The following is a 16773-nucleotide window of genomic DNA, read 5'->3' as shown; positions in this document are numbered from 1 at the left end:
CTTTTTGAAATGATATTTGTTACTAATAAGCCTTGTCCTTACAGACACTTGATTCCATGCAACAGAAGATCTAAACAGCACTGTTCTTCTCATATAGTTAGATCTTGAAAAAGGAACAATCAAATCACCAGAGCTGACCTGACGAGTTTGATATTGGTGACAATACCCACTGTATAAAACTTTGTTTACCAAATATTGTGGACATTTTTTAAAAATGACATTGTGCATCAAGCATTGAAGACTGAGTTGTACTTTGTCTTTTACCATCAACCAACCTAAAATGGTATGCATCTCGTTCACATTGGTCCAAAAAGAGCAACCAAGAGCCACCCTGGCAGCTCGATTTTGGGCAAGTTGTAATTTTTTTAGATGCCCCTGTGTCGCACTAGACCAAATGACTGGGCAATACTCCAGATGTGACAAAACCAAAGACTGTACAACTGTCCTCATGACTGAAGGTGGACAATATTGCGCACACCTCCGAGCCAGGGCGATTCCTCTGCCCATCTTGGATACTATGTGATTAATCTGATCTGTCCAAGAGAGCTGATCATCTAATTTGATGCCCAGAAGCTTGGTTTTAGTCACTTGTTCAACTAAACTATTGTCAATCCTCAAATTCAGGTAACATGGTGCATTCAATAAATATTTTGTACCGAAAACGATGCATTTTGTTTTAGATGTATTAAGAACCAATTTATTCAACTTAACCCAATTGGTGACTAAATTAAGTTGATTCTGTAGGGCTGTATTGAGCTCTGGCCCAGTAGTAGATGCACAGAATAAAGTCGCATCATCTGCATATAACACCACTTCTGCATTTCTAATCTCCTGGGACATATCATTTACAAACACTGAAAATAAAAGTGGACCCAAACAACTACCTTGTGGAACCCCACATGACATAAACTTTGTTTCAGACAAGCTGCCATTGAAGAGGACTTTCTGTGTTCTGCCATTAAGATAATTTCTTATCAGTGAAAGAGCCAATTGTGAAAATCCATAACATTTGAGCTTTGCCAACAGAATATCATGGTCGATTACATCAAAAGCAGCTGTGAAATCTAAAAGTACCGCACCCACATATTTTTTATCATCCAAATGTGTTAACCACTGGTCTACCATATGTACTAATGCCGTATTGGTTGAATGACCTGGTCTGTAGGCATGCTGTGCACTAGTAAACAGATCATTTGAGATAAAGTAATGTAGCATTTGATTAAATATCAACCTTTCAAAAATTTTACTCAAAACAGGGAGAACATGAACTGGTCTGCAGTTTGAAGCAGTAAACTCTGACTTTTCATCCTTAATTAGAGGTATAATTTTTGATTGTTTCCATTGGTCAGGAAACACACCACTGATCAGTGCTCTATTAAAAATATGACATATTGGTTTGTCCAAAACATTTGCAACTATTTTAAGGATTCTACCATCAATGTAATCAATACCTGGTGTTTTATCGTCAGGTAATGAGAGAAGCAAATCTTGAACATTATTCTCACTAACAGTGTCGAACCCCAAGGAACAAGCTTTATTTTCCATTGTCAATTGAATATTTTGACAAGGAGAGCTTATATCCTGTGCTACCATAGAGGATCTCAGCTTTTCAACTTTGTTAATAAAAAAGTCATTCAAATGATTGGCAATATCAAATGGTTTACTGACACTAATGCCACCAATTTCCATATTCAAATTAAAAGTCTTTGTTTTTTTGCACATCAGTTCTTGTAACACTTTCCACAATCTTTTACTGTCATTCATGGAACCACAAATTTTTTGACCAAAATATTCTTTTTTTTTCAAAAAGTTTAATTTTGTAACTTTATTCCTTAATATGCGATAGTTTGTATAATCCTCTACATGTTTAGAGTTGGAAGCCACCTTTTTTGCGTTGTCTCTCCGCTTCATGAGTGATAATAATTCCTCATCTAACCATGGAGCACTATTACTTTTTACCGTTCTTTTACGAAGTGGAGCATGTTTCTCAACAATCTTTCCAAACGTTGCCATAAAAATGTTCAAAGAAGCATTTACATCAATTTCCTGCACAACTGTAGACCAATTCGAACTTTTGATATCATCAATAAATAGATTGGGATTAAAATGTTTATAGGATCTGCGATACATGATTCTTCCACCGGATTTAGGCATTTTTGTTTGCTTTGTAATGGCTATCAAATTATGATCAGAACACCCTACTCCAATAGAAACTGCCTGGGAGCATAAATCAGGAACGTTAGTGTAAATGTGATCTATGCAGGTTGATTTAGATGAATTATCCATAGCAATTCTAGTTGGTTGTGTCATGACCTGTTTAAGATTACATGTATTAGCCATTGTAATGATCTTTTCAAACAAAAAACTTTTCTTTGAAAACCAGTCTATATTAAAGTCCCCAAGAAGAAACATTTCCCCACATTTATTTGAGACCATTTCCATATTTTCACATATTTTTTGTAAGTATTCTGCATTGGAGCTAGGTGGTCTGTAACAACAACCGACCAGTGTTGGTTTACTAAATGGAAGATTAATTTGCAACCATATTACTTCGATGTCTCTGCTCATTAACTCTGATTTTAGGGTAGCAACAATATTCTCCTTGACATAAAATGCTACTCCTCCACCATTTTGATTCCTATCTCTTCTGTATAATCTGTACCCATCAACATTTAGCATTGAGTTTTCAAAAGTACTATCTAGGTGTGTTTCAGATAAGGCTAAGACATGAATATTTTCAGTCAAACATATTTGTGTGATTTCATTAATCTTGTTTCTCAAGCTACATATATTTAAGTGTGCTAAAACTATACCTGTTTTGTGGCCCATTTGCAACTAAACACAACATATTTGCATTAATACAAAACTTTGAACATACATGACAATAGACAGTTCTCTTGGTCATTTAATCCGATTATTGCCTCTGTTCATTTACAGGCCAGATAACAAGTTTGTCATACCTTAACTCAGCTCTTTCCCCTTTTTCTCTGGCTGCTTTCAGCTGGGGCAGCAATTCCCTTCTCCTCTGCTGCACCACATCTGAAAAGTCTTCATTGACATATATACTTGTTCCCTTTAACTTTTTGGTTGAGGAAAGTATACGCTGGCGGTCCTTGAACCTGAGAAGCTTGACAAAAATCTTTCTAGGCCTTCGTCCGTCTTGAAACTTTCCCAGTCGATGTACTTTCTCAATTTCAATGTTTGAGCCATCTAGACCCAATTTCTCAGACAGCATTTGTTGGATCTTGATTTCTAATCCACCAGTGGTTTCTCCTTTTTCTTCTGCGATCCCATCAATTAGAAGATTAGATCTCCTTGACTGGTTTTCAAGATAGTCCAACTTATGAAACAAGTCCTCCATTTCCTTCTTGAGCTTTGCAATGTCATTTTCAATTGCTTTGATTTTTACATCAGTACCTTTATATGTAGATGTCACCTCTTCCACAATGCCCTGGGTGAATTGTAGGCTTGTTTTCAGTTCATGGACTTCTTTGATAACACCATCCAACCTTTTTGTATTTCCATCCATGATGATCTGAATAAAACTCTTGAAGTTCTCTTGTTGCTGTTGTAGCATTTCTTTGTAGAATTCCTTTTGCTGATCCATTAAATGGCTCAGTGTACTCATGGTCACAATAGCATCCTCATCAAGCAATGTTTTACTTGGTTTGGGAGGCATTATTTCTCACTCACTCTTACCAAGATGTACCAAGGAAATATTAAAGTGAGGAGGTTTTTTAGGCCTCGAGGCCTAGAAGCCTGCAGCCCCAACGTGATCAATTGCAAATGTTAAAGTTCCATACAACCTCAATGTTGTTAGAATCTCCAATACTCAGTCCCACCACTGATGTCAACCGAGTATCAGCTTTATGTAATAATCTCAAAAGGATTACGTTGATTTTGAGTAGATTCTGAGAGGCCAAGGATTCAGACAGAAGCCACGGCAGCCATCATCATGTATGTGGAAACACTTTGGAATATTGTCATGTCTTTATGACAGTATATTACAATAATAAAATGATGTTGCATTAGCACCATTCCATCATTTGAAACCATGAAAACTCATCTGTCAAGATCTGAAATGGATTTATGTAGAGTAGATGCAGTCAGAGGAAATTGTGCAGTTTTTACATGTTTGTGTAACTTAAAGCTGCCCTTTTCTGAGACTAAGTCCACCAAAACAGACAGGAACTGGCCAGCTTGGTTAGGATTTATGACCTCCAGGTGAATTTCTAATGTGCATAATTCAAAAACGGATAACAGCTGTAAGAAGCCAAGGTGTAACTTGCCTTAAAAATGACTTTGGGTCTTTGACCTGAAGTGGATCATGCCATGAACACTGTATTGTACTCTCACTAGAAATAGACATCTAGAAAAGGTATCATTTTATTATTTCTTAAAGTTCCTTAAATAAATATTGGAAGTGTTTGCTCTGCATTTGCTTCAAAGGTAATGGATATTTCTTTTTATTCTTTTAGGACCAGCGTGACGTGAACATGAGACGGGCACTTGTCCTCCTGCACTTCCTGTTTATCTGCATGAAGATGCCTCCAACTTCTTCAAGACCTGTACAGTAAGTGCACACGACTCCCTGTCAATGGTTTTCACTAATCCTTTAATATTGATTGAGATTTTATTGAGTGACATAATAAATAGGGCAATTGTTTGTAGTTTGTAAACTGAGTGATATTTTTAAATGGTTTTAAAAATGAGACGGAAGATGAAAGGCGAACATCAGGGACTCCTGATTGGAAGGAGTGGGAACATTTTCGTTTACCTTTTTCTGCTCCTGATCCATCATTATTTGAATAAAGAAAAATGAAGCTTTAGTCTTAAATTATTTTATAAATGTCCTCCTTCAGAAAAATGCTAAAGAACTTTTTAAAAACACAATTTTAATTGGAGTTGGTCCTTAAAGTATCACAGCCAGTTGATTAAAAGCTAACAGAATGTTAGCATGAAAAGATTCCCATTGACAGATGGCAGGAATGTCAGTTTTGGACATTAGTGTGATGAATATCTTTGAGGGTCTGAACTCATCTGTGTTTTTTGTTTTGTATTTTCCAGAATACCAGACCTCACAGACACCGCTGTGGGTATCTTCTCAGTTGTCGTGGTGATGCTCCTGATGCTGCCGTCAGTGGTCCCACACATCTGGCTGACTAATCTCTTCTAACTCTTCGGGGACATCTATGCTCTGGACCTACAGCACCCCAAAAAACTTGAACTTGCCTTCATATTTATTCAGAATGCTGTCTTGAACCTTGAGGACAGCAAACCACTGAAAGGACATTTATTGACGCTGAAGAATGTTTCGTTGAGTGAGTCTTCCAGAATGGACTATTTGTTGGTTTAAGTGTTATGTAACTAATGTGTTTTGTTGTGATCATATGCTTTTTCTGCCGTACAATACAAAACCAACTCTTTTTGTCAATATGTTGTGTGGCACTCTTATAATGCAGTTTTATTGCACTTATTGTTTCTTCATCCTCTTGATATTTGTGCTTTTTTTTAAAGAGCAATTAAAAAAAGTGTATTATGCAATCACTATTGTGTGGCCTTCACGTTTGTTGGTTTTTATCAATGTTAGCCTTTAAAATGTAGTGGGGCAGTATCAATATCTCTGTTTAGAATACATTTTAAGCTGAAGAATTTTAAATATTTTCAATGCTACACATTTAATGAGTTAAAGAATTTATAAAGCATTTGAGTGAATTTTACATATTTTATGAGTTGAGTAATATAAAAATATAGTTAGTTAAAGCGTTTTTTAGTTGGAAAATATTAAAAACTTTAAGTAAATAATCTCTCTTTTATAAATTGAGGAATCTTAATATTTTTTATATGAAATAATACAAATGTAAGCCAACTGACAATATGAATTTTAATAAATGTTAACTTAAAAGTTTTAATAATATAACTTAACTGTTGCGTAATCTGTTACACAATAATTTTTAAGTTCAGTCAACTCGCTAGGGATTACAGTGCAGACGCTAACATGAACCAGCAAGAAATCCCAAATTAACAGACTTGTGGTGTGGAAAGGTATGTTTTTCAGATAGCAGGAATAATCAAAGTATCCGTTCTCTGTTTCAAAATGAGATTGCCACAAAACCGTATGTTATCTCATACTGGAACAGCTTTGGATGTAGAATTCAGTGGGAAAAGGTTTGGACCCTGCCACAAAAGTATTTCATCACCAATAAAATCAGAGAAATTTCTTTCAAAATTCTTCACAAATTTTATCCAGTGAAACATTTCTTTACTAAGTTTAAAAAAGATCTGGACATAAACTGTTCATTCTGTCATTCCTCACCAGAAACTGTGCCAAATCTTTTTTGGTTTTGCTCTTTCACTCAACTATTTTGGAAAGATGTGATACATTTTATAAGAACTCATCTATGTGAAGATTATAGATTATTTTACGAGCATATTATTTTTGGATATTTTACACAAGAAAGACTTAATGCAGAAAAAATATATGTAGTTAATTTACTTATAATTATGGCTAAATACTTTATACACAAGTGTAAATATGCCAACAAAAAAAACGTGTTTTATGTTTTTCAGAAAGAAATGGTTTTGTATGTGAACAGTATTAAATCTTCCACTAACAAAAAAGCTGTCAGAACAGTTGAAACATGGTCTCTCCTGAAACTTTAACAGATTCCTTTGCCTTATTATTTTTGTTTTCTTTTTGCATAACCTGTTTTACATGGTTATCATTATGTTTTTTTTGTTCATTCTCATGGCGAACGTGAAGATTGTAATTTGCACACAGTGGAGTTTTGTGTTTGGTATTTTGTATGTGCAAGATATTGTTAATAAAGTTTATTTTAAAAAAAAAAACGAACCGGCAAGAAGTAGCCACGGGGGTCCTGCAGCCATCGGAACCTTAACAAATATTTCATCTCCACCTCACCGTTGCCTTTTTTAAGAAATGACAGCTGGTTTTCCCACATTTATATGTAGTTATGGATCGAAAACAAGAGGAATTTGTTTTAATGTAAATGCGTGTTCCAGCGTCCACAGGAAGTGTCGCCCATAATTCACGCAAAGGCTCATGGGGGCTAGGAATAAGGTGGATACGGATTTTCTGTTTCGGTGGCACTTCTATTACCATTATTGGTATTTGAGACATTCCTTTGTGTCTCTAGAGATGCAGACAGATTTGTGACCACTTGAGGTGAAGATAAAATATTTCTTAAGGTTCCGATGGCCTTCTTATTGGTTCGTGTTAGCGTCTGTTCAAAATGGGAGGTGGCGGCCTCTCGTCCAATCAGAGCACGAGAAATCATCTGCCTTCCGTTTCATGCAAAGTGCCTTCCTTTTCATTCAAAGTGCCTTCCTTTTCATCCAAAGTCACTTCCGTTTCATGCATACTCCTCTCTCACACACACATATAAACTCTTCCTCACACGTTCATATATACTTGTCTTTCACATACATACATTCTTTTTTAAGAGTGACAATGAGAGTGAGAATGTATGTATGTGTAAAGTAATATATATGCATGCGAGAGAGAGAATATATGGATGTGCAAGTGAGAATATATGTATGCGAAACAGAGTATATATGACTGTGAGAGCAAGAATGTATGAATGTGAGAGAGAGAATATATGGATGCGTAAGAGAATATATGTATGCGAAAGAGAGTATATATGACTGTGAGAGCAAGAATGTATGAATGTGAGAGAGAGAATATATGGATGCGTAAGAGAATATATGTATGCGAAAGAGAGTATATATGACTGTGAGAGCAAGAATGTATGAATGTGAGAGAGAGAATATATGGATGCGTAAGAGAATATATGTATGCGAAAGAGAGTATATATGACTGTGAGAGCAAGAATGTATGAATGTGAATGGTTCAGAATAAATAATGTCTTATACGGCCCCTCATAAAAATGCTCCAAAGATGATTTATCCTGAGAAGTACTTTTCAGGAAATACCTTCAGCGTTTCTCTATATAATGCAAATTCCTGAACATGTTCTTGCAGACTGAATTAAAGTAAAGCCTTCACCGCTCTTTTAAGTGTTTTTGTCCTTCACCAAACAAGACCTGTGAGGTTGTTGTTTTTAGGGTTTCTGTTTGTGCTTGTGTGGATTTTCTTGGTCTTTGCATCCAACATATACATTTAAAGTTTTTTTCATATTTTCTGTATAGGAGTCACTGTGACATTAATAACTGCAGGTGGGTTGAAATTCATGAAGAAACTCACATAAATGGATTTTAAACAGGTGTTCGGACACTTTTGTCATTGTGCAACTTCATAGCTCCAGTGTTAAAATCAAATTATAGTTGTTTTTAATCTATGGTTCTTCTAAAAATACATGCAAGGATGACCTGTAAACCTTTTTCTTTTGTTAAATAAGGATATTAATATCACAAGATAATTACCAAATGAGTCTTGCTGTGTTAATTTTATTTTGTTTTTTCACAATAATTTTCTCTCAAGCAGACTTTGAATGTTTAATGACAGGAAGTCAAGTGACCTCATTGGATTCACAAATATTTCATCTTCTTTGCCAATAAAACTAATTTTCAAGTTGAATAGGAATAAGATGGAAAGCTAGAGAGAAGCTGCATAAGGTTTAAAAACTTTTGTATGTAGTATGGGCTAATTCTTATAAATTTACTTTTTAATTAGCTAAATGGCTTAAAATCAGTTAAATAATGCAGTCAAAATAGGTAAAGAACAGGAAAAAAGAAGCTGCATGGTGTCAAAGCATAAGCTAACAATGATAACTCACGTTTTCTGAACCCAAAGAGGAAAGCCAAGAAGAAGCAGACTAAAGACAGCCTCACACTGCTCCCCTGCTTTTATTCTGAAATATAAAATAATTCAAAGCTTAGGAAACAAAACAGTGTCAAACAGCAATGCAACTAAGGTTAATTTTAGAAGCTGAATCGGTAAATACAGTGTATGATATTAAAAAATATGTAGAAAAATGCTATAAATTAAAACATTTAATGTACTGAAAAAATGCTTTAAAAACATTAAAGAAGCATATTTTTCTGGATATTATTCTACATATTAAACATTGAAAGTGAAGTTAATTTAAGGCTGTTTGTTTAAAGCACTGTAGCATAAATGTGTGCTACATGTTCTTTTCTGTTTGTTTGCCTGAAAAGAGTTAAGAATCAATAAAATGTAATGTGTGGTAATAAAAACATGATAACTACTAAATCATATCTTAAAAGTAATTTGGAAGTTGAGCTTAAACAGAGTACAAAATAGTTAAAGCTGGAATAGTTGTTAAAAAGTCCAGTGTGTTTTCAACACGTCACGCTTACAAATGTGGTGTTATCACAAATTTGATTTCAGGAGCAGAAATATTTTAAATCTGTTTCTAATATTGTATCAGAAAATATGGGAGTAAAATAGTTCTAGGTTTATTTTTTTAATGTCATTTAAATTGTCACGCATCTGTACTTTGTTCCACACAGTCCCCGACCCCCATGTCTTCGTTTTTGGTTCTTGTATTTTCTCGCTGTCAGACAGATCAACTGGCTGCTTCCCTTCACCGCGGGCGACTCACCGCCTTCAGTTCCCCCCATGCACACAGACAGAGCGCAGATGAAGAGCGCAGAGTTTAGATGCACATATGATGTTTGTGAGCGGGAGGGCAAAGCAGCTTTCCCTGCATCCCAGATGACAAATGCTGCCGCCGTAGATAAAACGACCCCCTTTCGTCAGGCCTGAACCTCAGAAGCTCCGTCCCGTGTGTGTGTGTGTGTGTTAAGTGTGTGTGTGTGACGTGTGAGTTAGAGTGAGATTTGAACGCTGACTGGAGTGGGTCACTGAGACCAAGTGGCTGTGAAAGTGAGACCCGGGATTCAGCATCATCCTAATCTGCTTTCAGACACGCTGGAGCCCCTCCATCCCAGCATCTCTCTGGTTTCTGCTCTCCTGCCCCCTCCCTTGTTACACCCCCATTACAAAAAAATGCAAACATTGACTTGCACACACAGCTGAATCCCCCTCTTCACTTTGAACTGTGCTTATCTGTGTCCTCTTCCTCCTCTTTTCTCTTCTCTCCAGTTCAGTTTTTGGAGGTCATGGAAATCATTGTTGAAGCCTTTGATTCTCATTCTGCCCCGGGGTCAGAGCCACTTATCTTGCAAAAAAAAAAAAAAACAGAGGCAGAATAAGAAAGGATGAGGGCAATTAAAACAATAGCCAACTGGAAATGAATGATGGACAGAAGGATAGGAGAGGAGTAATAGAAAATGGAGAATCCAGAGGTGGGAGGATGCGCGAAGGGCTAGTAGAAGAAAATAAAAAATAAATAAATAAAAAGAAAAGAAAAATCTGCTTCATGCACACAAAATGGGAATGACAGATTTGCAGCGATGTTTAGGATGGGAGGAGCCTTGACAGCTTTCACTAAATATGAATTTCTTGCAGGATGATGCAAAAAGCGCGGCTTCAGATAAACGTTTGCTCTAAATTCCACTCTGTGGGAAAGGGTTTGTGGGGGCTACAGTCAAGCATTTATCTATGTGTGTCAGTTGTTTAGTTTCACATTAAAAAAAAACAGCAGATGCATTTAATTATAGACTGGGAATGCAATGCACAACACAAAAATACAGTCAAATTCACCTGAAAAAGTAGCAAACCAGCGATGACCGTTTTTAGAAAAAGGATAAGAAAAGAAACAAAGACGTCAGAGGAAACATGATAAGTTAACTGGGACAACACAAGATGGCTTAAGATTGAGAGGATGATAAATACATGGCTAGAGTAGGAATCTATAGGCAGAAAATGGGAGCTGGAGGGAAGATAGTGAATATTTAACTCTGTTTAGATTTCCATTGCTTCCCTAGGCTCGCACCTTCCTCTAAGGCCCTCTGCTTGCCTACAGGTTGCTGAAGGCAGGATTTATCTGTTAATGTGCATGTCAGTTGGTGGGTGAGGAAGACTTATTAAGCTGACTTGATGTTAAAAACCACAGATGGGAAGCTACAGAGGACTTTCATATAATCTGTGAAAATGCATTTACTGTCATGGAGGGCTCTTGGTTTCAGTTAAAAATACCTTAATATTGTTTTTTTTTAATTATTCACAGTGCAATTATGTGGGGAAAAAAGTTAGAAAAAGTAGATCCTCCTGTGATGAAAATTCTTCTGTACTACTGAACACAAAAATAATTTTTAAGAATGAGTGTTAGTTTGCTATTGTGCAAAGATGACATCATCTAATAATTTTTTTGGGGGTAATTTTTCCCCTCAGATTAGATACAACCAGGAACTTTCATGATGTTCTCCAGCTCAGAAAAGCTGATTTATATTTCTGCTTATTTTATGCTCTCCGTGACAGCTGCAGCAGAAAAGGAGCAGCAGTGTTCATTTGAAGGGTCAGACACTGAAGCAACCCATGTGGAACAGGTGCAAAATCCAAGAGGGATGCAGGCAAGGTGGAATCAATGATCTGTGCCCGGATTTGAGTCAAAACTTAGCAAACAAACTCTGGGGATGTGAGAGACCTACATTAACTTTGGAGAATGCTCAGGACCTTCTGTGTTCTATTTTTGGCTTCAGCCTGTTTGATCCCACGCTTTCATGGAGCATCCACGTGTCCCTCTCTTGCAGTTTAGACAGTGGTTGCAGAAGATGATGGCTTAAAGTTCACAATCCCGTTATTAATTATGTTTTTTCACGGTCAATGAAAACCGATATTGGATTTTCATCCATATGTGTTCAAAGTCCATTTTTATATAAAGTGTAATAGCTCCTGACTGCTGCTTGATTAAACCAGTCCAGCACAATTACTCTTTAAAAGTTTCTTGGAACTGTTTATTTTGTAGAGTTTTATAAAAAAAAACAAAAAAAAAGAAATCAACAACTTCTTTTTCACTACAGGCTGTGACTGGCCCCACCCCAAGATGACGTCTCCCAAGAGTAAAGCCAAGAAGAAGCAGACTAAAGACAGCCTCACACTGCTCCCCTGCTTTTATTTTGTGGAGGTATTGCAGGATTTGATGCATTTCAATACTTTCCCTATAGAAATGTGAGCCACTCTGCTGGTACCGTGTGATGCCATTCATACTAGAGTTTCTGCTTTTTGCTGTCTAGCTCCCCATTGTCCTGTCTTCCCTGGTGTCCCTGTACTTTCTGGAGTTGACGGACGTGTTGTCCCCGGCGATGGTCGGCTTCCGTTGCCAAGATCGCCATCTCTCCATGCCCTACATAGAGACGGGGGATGAGCTCATTCCTCTCTTGATGCTGCTGAGTTTGGCGTTTGCAGGACCAGCAGCTTCTGTAAGTCCCTCAGATGGTTCCTCAGAAATACATTTAAAAACATTTCATAGAAAAAGGAAAACAAATGTGTGGAAGTTGCTGTTTTCGCTCATGACTTTACCTTTTCTTCTCTCCTGAGAGCTTTGTTTGGATTTGCAGTCTGTAACACTAAACCAACAAGCTGAATAAACGCTTGTTGGACAATATTTCCTCATGGATTTGTCATTGAGTGACATTTGATCAATCCCTGCTGTAAAGCCATTGATTATGGAGACACACATATAAATCACAGGGGCAATCCCAGCACAGCAGCTCATCAAAAAAAAAAAAAAAAAACCTTTGTAAATATGTGTACTTGAACAGAAAAAGACATTTGACTTTACCTCCAAACGTGGAGTCAATTCAACGTTACACCAGGAAATCTTGTGCACATCACTGAACATGCCACAGGCCTCTTCAGTCAATGCACACAAACACTCTGCTAATCCATCAGCAGCATGGAAGCCAACAGACCTTCTTTGCATGCATTTGTCACTTTGATGGGAAGTGACCGCTGTTCAATAACGCCACGGCTCCATTCTGTCAGAGCTGCGGCTGCGCAGGCACCTGCTCTTTAAAGTCCCACTGTGACCATCTTTTGACCTATTTTAAAAGCATTCCCACTGGTCTTTTAATTATGATTATGCTGTTTTAAGCAAAAATAATAAACTCTGTGTTGTTTTCTAGGACATAGTTTCTGCAGAGCAGCAGCAGAAATCCGCCTCTGAGTTGTGGGCGTTGGCATGGAGTAAGCCTGCCCCTTCTTCCCATCATCCTTTTTTATTAACCCCGTCTCCTGCTAGCTTACAGCCCGTCACCATCCCTAACTTAACATTTCCAGTGCAGCAAAAAATGTTGAGCATTATTGGAGCCATACATTTTTGAAACAGATACCCGCTCTGATGAGGAAAACAAAGATGTACATGAATCTAGTAGATGCATCAGAATGGAGCAGAGCTGAGATGTAGGTTATACGTTTCCAACGGCACTTTTTCGTCTGCTCCTGATTTGCTGCAATTTAAATAAAGACATAATCAGAAATGCAATTTTAAGCTTAATTTCCTTTTTTATTTATTTGCTATCATGAAAAAAAGGCCTCAAGAACATGTTAAAAACACCAAAAACATAAATTTCAAGCCAAAACAGCTTCCAAATTCTTGTCAGCTTTAAATACCCTCCATCAAAACAAACATGTTCTTGTGGCATTTTTCTGAAGTAGGAGGACATATGTAAAGAGAACTAAGCTTAAAGTAGCATTTTTGAGTATTTCTTTATTCAAATTGTTGTGAATCAGCAGCAGACACAAAAAAAATTCCACTTGTAGATGACTAGATCCATGCACGTCTAAGTCTTCCTTGTCTGAGCTGGCATCTGGCTCAAAACTGTACGGCTGGATAGCTTCAATACTATTGCTCCGTGCTAATCATCCCGATCACAACTTAGAGGCAAATTTGTAACGAACTACCGCCTTTCTGCTGAGAAAATGTCCTAAAAAACAACACAGGTTTTTGGCTAAAAATGGCATAATCAGATTTTTTTTTTTTAAACACTGGGAATGCTTTAAAAATATATCAAAAGATGATTGGCGTGGGACTTTCACACTTCTTCACGTCATGTTTCTGCACATGTTCTGGCTCTAGATCATGTTGGGGGAGGGCGTGATGTACTGCATGCAGTCCAAGCTCAAGACCTGCCCCAAGTCAGAAGCCAGCATAAATGCAGGCGGCTGCAGCTTTAACTCCTTCCTGCGCAGGACTGTGCGCTTTGTAGGTGAGTCGAACCCACTGATGCCATCCAAGTTATTCACACTTCAGAATCGGATTAAGCTTCATGATCTGCCAGTGTGTGATTCAGGGGAAGATTTAGAATTCACTTTGGGCTGCGGCAGACAAAACAGAGTTTAGGATTGTCAGCGGCCTGAAGCAAAGCTGGCAGAGACAGTATTCTCAAACTTTTTTTTTTGCCACTTTTATAATTAGAGGGGAAAAAAATTAATTACAGACATTAAATGAAGGGTGACGGAAAATGAAACAGGCTTGATAAATGCTCAGCAGGAAGTGTCTTAAGGCATGCTAAAAGCTTTGAAGTGAGAAGACAAATTATTTCACCTTGGCAAATATCTTTGAGTGTGTAAGAAAAGCTTCACACAAAAACTAACTGAAAGCTGAACTCGTGGCTGTTTTCTGGCACCAGGCAGCTCTGAGTGGGGCAGCCATTAGAGACGAGTGAGTTCATGGAGAAAAGATTCCTTTAACCCGCCTGCCTCTTCCCTCTCTGCCTCAGGTGTTCATGTATTCGGTCTCCTGGCAACAGCTCTGGTGACAGATGTCATCCAGTTGGCAACTGGTTACCATGCACCTTTCTTCCTCACTGTATGCCAGCCCAATTACACGGCTCCGGGAGTGTCATGTGACAACAACACCTACATCACACAGGACATCTGCATGGGAAAAGATCAGTACGCCATCATGTCGGCTCGGTAGGTTTCAATGCATTTTATTGTACTTGCAGAATATTTGAAGCTTTAGGTTGTCAAATTTTTTTTTTTGTAAATAAAAAATATAATAGAAAGCCTGTGTTTGAAAAAAATAGTCTTGCAAGTCATTGTAATCAACGACTGACTCTTTTGTTAAAAACCCATGGAAATTGTGTTTTTTGATGTTTTTAACATGTTTTGTGGCATTTTTCTGATGATGGAGAACATACATAAAGAAAATTAACCTCAAAATTGTATTTTAGTGTAGTTATTTATTCAAATCATTGTAAATCAAGAGCAGATGAAAAATTACTGTTTGAAAAGAGTTTATGCGCCTGTCCACTACAATGGGATGAAACTTGATGTGAAAAGTCAAACCTATGCAAATCCTGCAAATCTTGCTTCAGGCTTTTAGTTTTTACAGCTCTGCTTCCACAAATATCCATCTTGGTATCAAATGAATTTGTCTTCCATGATCATGTTGACAATGATTGGTACTTCCGTGATTTGAAAGAATGCTACACACACATTATTATCAAATCTGAGTCCCAGATTGGTCACAGTTTAGCAATGAGAAGTTCAACCGGTTGAACTTCCAGCACATGATCAATGAACGCCCAATTTGCCCAAACAGAGATTTCTCAGTAACGGGTTAGGTAAGGGCAGCAGGGTTGCTCTGTGCCATCTGTCAGGCCCACAAATCAGATGTGAATTTGAAATGAACTACTGCCGCTCTGCAGAAACTATGTCCTAGAAAACTATAGTTATTTTTTAAATGTTTGCTAAAAATGATAAAATCCCAATTAAATATAACAATTCATAATTAATTAAAAGATCACTGGGAACGCTTTGAAAACCACAAGATGATCTTAGAGGGTCTTCAAAGAGCATTAGCAGCACTATTTCTTACACCCTGACTGAGCTCAAATGTGACAATCAAGCTGGGTTTAAATGAAAGAATACCTGCAGACAAATTGCATTCAGGGGCTCATCAAGTCTTATCATTTCCGGGCTTTGCAGTGAAAATAAATTACTTTTCAAAAGCTGAAAGGAACAAATGAAGACAATAAAGATTCACTTAACTCTAAATTAGCAGTTTGGCATTTTCTCCTGTGCCCAACATGATCCATAAGCAAAAACCTCGGTTTTAGTCTCACATACAGGCCTGACTTGACAGGCGTTTGTTTAATGCTAACTCAAAAGGTTATGAACAGTCAGATTACACTGGATTTGTTTAGTAAAACAGGAATTCTGCGTGTGTTTTTTTTTACTCATAACTCTCTGTTTTTCTTCCCTTAGGAAAACATTTCCATCCCAGCATGCAACGCTGTCTGGCTTCGCTGCTGTATATATCTCTGTAAGCACTTTTTCCTTACTTGATTATATTAATCCTGTACCACAGAGGATTTTGCAAAAATCCTTTGTGATACTCTCATAAAACTCCGGCGTGGATACTTCTTATATTTATCCTGAGAATTATTCCCTCATACATTTGCATGAGCTTATGTGGATGACAGTTATTAATTTCTGTATCTGCTGAAATACAGGCGTGACAGAAACCAAGTAGGCCGTCTTTCAAATCTGGGGTTTTATGTGTGATGATGGTATAAGGTGAAAAAAAAATCATGCTTTATATTGAAGCCTGGATCTGGTTAGCAGAAAATAACAAGTAAAAAAGAAAACTATAGCACGGACAGAAGAAAAGAAAAATGGTGCATGTATATAAAGATGGATGAAACTTAATCTCTTTTGAGTCAATTCAAAATGTTTGTTTATTTACCTATTTATTTTATTTATTTTATCTGCACCTCAGCCTGTTGTGGCTTGACTGAATTGAGTATGTTCCAAAAAAAATTTAAAATAAAAAAAATAAAGCAAAAATGGCGAGGCCTAGGGCATGGAATTTGGCTATCACCAAAAAAATAAACAAAAATAAATAAATAAATACACAAACGTGTACTTACATTTCACATCTAAGACAGTAAGATTAATGGTATATTTTTACCTAATGGG

General features: G+C 37.1%; 1 protein-coding gene across 1 annotated transcript in view; it reads left to right on the top strand.

The window, feature by feature from the left end:
• The window catches only part of plppr3 (phospholipid phosphatase related 3), a 34067-nt gene that overhangs the window by 5762 nt on the left and 11532 nt on the right, over window positions 1–16773 (top strand). Inside the window, exons 2-6 of the mRNA XM_011490167.3 lie at window positions 11868–11971; window positions 12081–12266; window positions 13925–14054; window positions 14568–14763; window positions 16060–16117. Coding sequence (XP_011488469.1) covers window positions 11891–11971; window positions 12081–12266; window positions 13925–14054; window positions 14568–14763; window positions 16060–16117 — 651 coding nt within the window. The 5' untranslated portion in view covers window positions 11868–11890. The remainder of the gene's footprint in view (window positions 1–11867; window positions 11972–12080; window positions 12267–13924; window positions 14055–14567; window positions 14764–16059; window positions 16118–16773) is intronic.

This window comes from Oryzias latipes, chromosome 22 (assembly GCF_002234675.1).
Source record: "Oryzias latipes chromosome 22, ASM223467v1".
NCBI classification, from domain to species: Eukaryota; Metazoa; Chordata; class Actinopteri; order Beloniformes; family Adrianichthyidae; genus Oryzias; species Oryzias latipes.
The sequence above is the reverse complement of the archived record's forward strand: the minus strand, read 5'-3'. Positions and strand labels throughout refer to the sequence as shown.